Below are 6,000 nucleotides of genomic sequence, written 5' to 3'. Positions count from 1 at the left end.
GCACTGGATAGAGGCGCGGATTGGCTGACTGGGGCGCAGCTTGATGGCGTCGGGCTGGCTAGTCGCGGTCCCCGCGGTGTCCCCCGGGCGAAGGCCGCCTTTGTGAAAGGGCCTGTAGCCCGAGCTTGCTGCGGTCACAGGGAGTGGAAAGTGGAGGCACGAGCCTTCCCTTCACCATGAGTTTCCTGATTGACTCCAGCATCATGATTACCTCTCAGGTGAGCTACTGCCTCCCACCCCTGGACCCCTCAGCCACTCTTCCGTGAATTGTCTTCTCGGAGTTTCAGTGGCGCTGGCTGGCCCAGAATCTCGCTGCCCTCGTCCTGTGTCTGGACCTGCCTCTTCGGTTCCCAGAGCTCGGGGAGGGTGTGGGATTTGCTGAGTCCGATTTCCTCAGCCCTCATAGTGGGAAGGCGTCCTGTGGCCGTCCGCTCCCCCACCCACCCTGTATCTCCCCTCTCTCTCGTCCACTTTTGGAGAGAATCACACGGCCTCAGCGCTCATTGCCGGCGCCGCGAGAAAAGAGCGGCCCCCAAATCCCCCGAAGCTTCTGGCCTGCGCCTCTCACCCATGGATCGGGGAAGAATGTGGTTCCGCGCGCGGAGTACGGAGCAGGCCAATGGGAGCTGCCTCCTGGGGACACGTGGGGACCTTGCTGGTTAGTTGTCAAATCCTGAATCCCCGTTTGCAGGAATTTGCCATGGTCAGCTCAGAGACCTTAAAAGTACTTAAGGTTTGGTTTGTGCACCAATACCTCATCCTTTAATACTCTTTCTGCTTCGGATCTTTTTCTTAACCCTCCCTTTTTTACCCATTGGGCACCTTCATTAATTAGCACAATCAGCAGGCTTTTATAAACCATTTTATAAAAACTCTGAGGGTACAAACCTAAATAAACACTAATTCCTTGTTCTGTACAAGTTATGTCTAGAAAGCCTCTTGCTTTTTTTAAATTTAAATCCAATTAATTAACATATAGGTATTAGTTTCAGAGTTTAGTGATTCATCAGTAGCATATAACACCCAACTGCTGATTACTCAGTTACCTCCCCTCCAGCAACCTTGTTTATTTCGTATAGTTAAGAGTCTCTTAGGGTTTGTTTCCCTCTCTAATTTCGTCTCACTTTAGTTTTTCCTGCCCTTCCCCTATGATCCTCTGTTGTCTTTCTTAAATTCCACATATGAGTGAAATCATATGATAATTGCCTTTCTCTGAATGACTTATTTTGCTTAGCATAATACCCTCTAGTTCCATCCAGGTCGTTGTAAATAGCAAGGTTTCATTTTTTTGGTGGCTGAGTAATATTCCTTTATATACATATAAAGGAATATATATTTTATATATATATTGTATATATAGAATATATACAATATATATATATCATATCTTCTTTACCCATTCATCTGTTGATGGATATCTGGGCTCTTTCCATAGTTTGGCTATTGCAGACATTGCTGCTATGCATGGGTGCATGTGCCCTTCCGATTACTATGTTTGTATCCTTTAGGTAAATACCTAGTAGTGCCATTGCTGGACGATAGAGTGGAAGCCTCTTACTTTTATCAGCTTTCATTCGTTCAGCTACTCTGTTTTCTTCATAGCATTTATCGTAGCTCTGATATTTATGTATTTATTTTTTGGGGTCCTCTTTTGTCCAAGTCTTATCCCCCTGCCTTTAAGTACAAGTACTAAACACAAGTATTGGCTAGCCAACTGTTAATATTTGTGGAAGCTCAGACTATCTAATTATTAATTTTTACCTCCTCATTTCCCCAATAGTTTAGAGTATATTTCAAGTGGCAAATGACAGAAACAGTTCCTTTTGAGGGTTTAAATGAAACTAAATCTTTGATCCAGTTTCCATAGTCCTTCATCCTAATGCTTCTGTCTTTGAAACAGAGCGCTGTCCATGGCTCTTGAAAAACTTTAAATACAACATTTTAGAAAATATGAAACAAGGAACACTCTAATAAGATAACTTTTAAAATTTACCATCCTTTATATCGTTTTCATAATTGTTTTTATTGGCTGCATAATATTCAAATTTATTAACACAAAAATCTGGACACGTAATTCTCTTATTTTTCTAACTTTCTTAAGCTTTTCTAATTTTTCTAAGGCTAATTGCCCTTCATGACAATTCAGGTTTCAGCCCTACTACTGACTTAGGAAAAATGACAATATTTCAGTAGCTTTTTTTTTTTTTAATTCAATTTTTAAAAAAGAATGTGGGTGAGGAAATTGGCATTATATTGTAGCATCTTAAGATTTTTTTTTTAAGATTTATTTATTTATTTGACAGACAGAAATCACAAGGAGGCAGAGAGGCAGGCAGAGAGAGAGGAGGAAGCAGGCTCCCCGCTGAGCAGAGAGCCGGATCCTGGGATCACGACCCCATCCGAAGGCAGAGGCTTTAACCCACTGAGCCACCCAGGCGCCCCAACATCTTAAGATTTTTAACACAGACATAATAAATTGAAGCAAGAAAGTGGCTTTCGTATCTTTTTACGTTATATAATACTTTAACACATGAATTTGCATGCAATAGTAAATATTTAATGCTCTTTACAAGTGAGGAACTAAGACCCAAAGAGTCATTTGTGTGGACTGTTCTCTGACCTTAATTTTTATGTAGCTCCTTCATCATTGTTTTGGTATCAGTAAAAATATCACTTTAGAGAGGTTTGTCTTGACTCCCTACCCCCATCACAGTAGCACCCATTCTAGCCACCTTCAATCCCATTTTCCTGTTTTATTTTCTTCTTAGCCTCTATCACTATTATTTGTGTCTGCTATTTGTAAACTTCATGAGGTCCATGTTATTCTTTCTTATTCTCTGCAGTATTCCCCAGCATCTAAATCAGCTGCTGATACATGGAAGCCTAGTAAATATTAAGTAAATAGAGATGTAGTTATGTTAGAAACCCCTCTTCCTCATTTTTCCTGTTTTATATGAACTGAAAGGTTTAGTTTAAATGAAGTCTGTGGGGCACCTGGCTGGCTCAGTCTGTAGAGCATGCATCTCTTGATCTCAGGGTCATGAGTTTGAGCCCCATGCTAGGCATGGAGCCTACTTAAATAAAATTAACTAAATAAATATTTCAGACTATTTATTTTTCTTGAAATGGTCAGCTGTTTGTGCCATTCCCCTCGTAATTTATCTGAATCTCTATCACTGTCCTCAAAGCCCCCCTTTCCCTCCTCATCTCTTAAAACTCTTAGCAGGTAACCTTGCCTCCTATATCAGTAAAAGTGAGGACAAAAGATATAATCTCCTTCTACGTCCTAGGTCTTAATCTAAGCCATTATGTATGTCTACAACCATCCCAGCTGCCTTCCTCCCATGTCAGAAAATAAAGTGCCCCTTTCCCCTTCTTAAGGTCATCCTCTCCACCTTTGATCTTAGCGCAGCTTATTATAAAGTGCTTAAAAGCACAAGCTTTGAAATCAGCTTACATACTTACATACAAACTTCAGATTTGATCCTGATTTTGACAATTACTATAAATGAATTAACTTCTATAAACCTCAGCTTTCTCTGAAGTGAGGATAATCACACATACTTCAGGTTTTTAGGATTTAATGAGATTACAGTGCTAAGTACTTAGAGTTCCTAGAATATAGTAAATGGTCAATAAATGTTAGTTGCTGCTAATCATAGTAAATTATTAACACTGTCGATTAGCTTTCCTTGTAAACACCTTTGCCCCAAGTATTTTTGCCACATAACTAACTGGTCTTAAGGCAATTTTATGTAAAATATAAACTCGCCAAAAATAAAATGGGACATTGATTTAAAAGGACATAATGAAATGTAAAAAATGAATAACAAAATTAAAAAGACTTTATTGTGAAATACAAAATATTTGAATACATCCAAAATATGTAGTGTAGATTCCTTCTCACATGTGTTCACCTGCCCCTTACTCTACTACTTTCTTCCCCAAGGCCTATAAACTTTTTCTTTTCCCTACCTCCTTCTCTAGGCTACTATCTAATGTTTTCTCTTTTTCATACTTTTTAAACAATTTTTTATTTTGTTTTTTAATTGAAGTATAGTTGATACACAAAGTTACATTAGTTTGAGGTGTACCAAATAGTACTTGGTCATCCACCAGTCTTCTGAGTTACCCTGTGCTCACCACTAGTGTAGCTACCATCTGTCACCATACAATGCTATATTCTCTAGGTTGTATCTTTCCCTGTGATGTTCATTCCATAACTGGAAGCCTGTATCTCCCACTCCCCTTCACCTATTCTGCCCACCCCCCCACTCCCTCCTCTCTGGCAACCATAAGTTCTCTGCATTTATGGGTCTGTTTCTGCTTTGTGTTTATTTGTTTTGTTTTTTAGATTCCACATATAAATGAAACCACATGTTATTTGTCTTTCTCATCTGACTTAATTTCACTTAGCATAATACCCCGTAGGTCCGTCTATGTTCTTCAAATGTCAAGATATCATCCTTTTTTATGGCTGTATAATATTCCTCTGTGTGTGTGTGTGTGTGTGTGTGTGTGTGTACATGTGTACACAAACACCGTATCTTTCTCATCCTCATATGGATCCTTAGGTTACTTCTATACCTTGGCTTTTGCAAATATGCTGCAGTAAACACAAGGGTGCATATATCTTTGCCAATTAGTGTTTTTGTTTTTAATTTTTTGAGGAACCTCGATACTGTTTTCCACAGTAGCTACACCAGTTTGCATTCCCACCAGCATTGTGCAAGGGTTCCTTTTCCTCCACATCTTTGCCATCACTTGTTATTTCTTGTCTTTTTAATAGTAGCCATTCTTATAGGTATAAGGTGATATCTCATTGTGATTTTAATTTGCATTTCCCTGGTGATTAGTGATGTTGAGCATCTTTTCATATGTCTTTTGGCCATCTGTATGTCTTCTTTGGAAAAATGTTCATTCAGGTCTTCTGCCCATTTTCAATAGGAATTTTTGTCTTTTGGTTGTTGAGTTGAATAAATTCTTTGTATATTTTGGATATTAGCTATTGGATATATTATTTGCAAATATCTGCTCCCATTAAGTAGGTTTTCTTTTTCCTTTGCTGTGCAAAAGCTTTTTTTGGTATGGTCCCAGTAGTTTTTGTTTTGTTTTGTTTTTAAGATTTTATTTATTTATTTTTAAAGAGAGAGGAAGCAAGAATAAGGAGAGGGGCAAAGGGAGAGTGAAAGAATCTCAGGCTGACTCCATGCTGAGCACAGAGCCCAACACAGGGCTTGATCCTATGACCCTGAGATCATGACCTAGGTGGAAACCAAGATTCAGATACTCAACCAACTGAACCACCCAGGTGCCCCCCGAGTTGTTTACTTTTGCTTTTGTTTCCCTTGCCTGAAGAGACCTATCTAGATAAATGTTGCTAAGGCCAATGTCAAAGAGATGACTGCCTGTATTTTCTTCTAAGGTTTTATAGTCTCAGGTCTCCAATTTAAGTCTTTAATCCATTTGAGTTTATTTTTGTGTAGGGTGTAAGAAAGTGATCCAGTTTCTTTCTTTTGCATATAGCTGTCCAGTTTTCCCAGTACCATTTATTGAAGAGACTGGCTTTTCCCCACTGTATATCCTTGCCTCCTGTGTCATAGATTAATTGGCCATGTAAACTAGAGTTTATTTCTGGGATACCTATTCTGTTACATTGTTCTATGTGTCTATTTTTGTATCAGTACCATACTGTTTAGATTACTACAGCTCTGTAGTGTATCTTGAAAACTGGAAGTGTGATACCTCTAGCTTTGTTCTTCTTTCTCAAGATTGCTTTGGCTATTCAGGGTCTTTTGTGATTCCATACAGATTTTAGTATTGTTCTTGTTTTGTGAAAAGTGCTGTCGGTATTTCTCAGTCTTGGCTCTCCCTAGGTTAATTTGTGTTTATTGTCTCTGTTGCCTTACCCTTTTCACCCTCAGCCCACCTGCAGTCTGTTTCCTGCCTCCATTTCAGTATTCACTGGTTTCCATAGGTTAGCATTGACTTCCAAGTTAC

At 39.1% G+C, this 6,000-nt stretch overlaps 1 protein-coding gene across 3 annotated transcripts in view; it reads left to right on the top strand.

Annotated features, from left to right (window-relative positions):
• Positions 1–6,000, top strand: part of LOC116861539 (Golgi pH regulator) — a 56,466-nt gene continuing 50,466 nt past the window's right edge. The window contains exon 1 of one of the 3 annotated variants that reach the window (XM_032848185.1): positions 1–218. In XM_032848185.1, coding sequence (XP_032704076.1) covers positions 177–218 — 42 coding nt within the window. In that variant the 5' untranslated portion in view covers positions 1–176. The remainder of the gene's footprint in view (positions 219–6,000) is intronic. The other 2 variants (XM_032848183.1, XM_032848184.1) reach the window with 2 other exon arrangements.

This window comes from Lontra canadensis, unplaced genomic scaffold (assembly GCF_010015895.1).
Source record: "Lontra canadensis isolate GAN:19392208 unplaced genomic scaffold, GSC_riverotter_1.0 scaffold200, whole genome shotgun sequence".
Lineage (NCBI taxonomy): Eukaryota > Metazoa > Chordata > Mammalia > Carnivora > Mustelidae > Lontra > Lontra canadensis.
The sequence above is the reverse complement of the archived record's forward strand: the minus strand, read 5'-3'. Positions and strand labels throughout refer to the sequence as shown.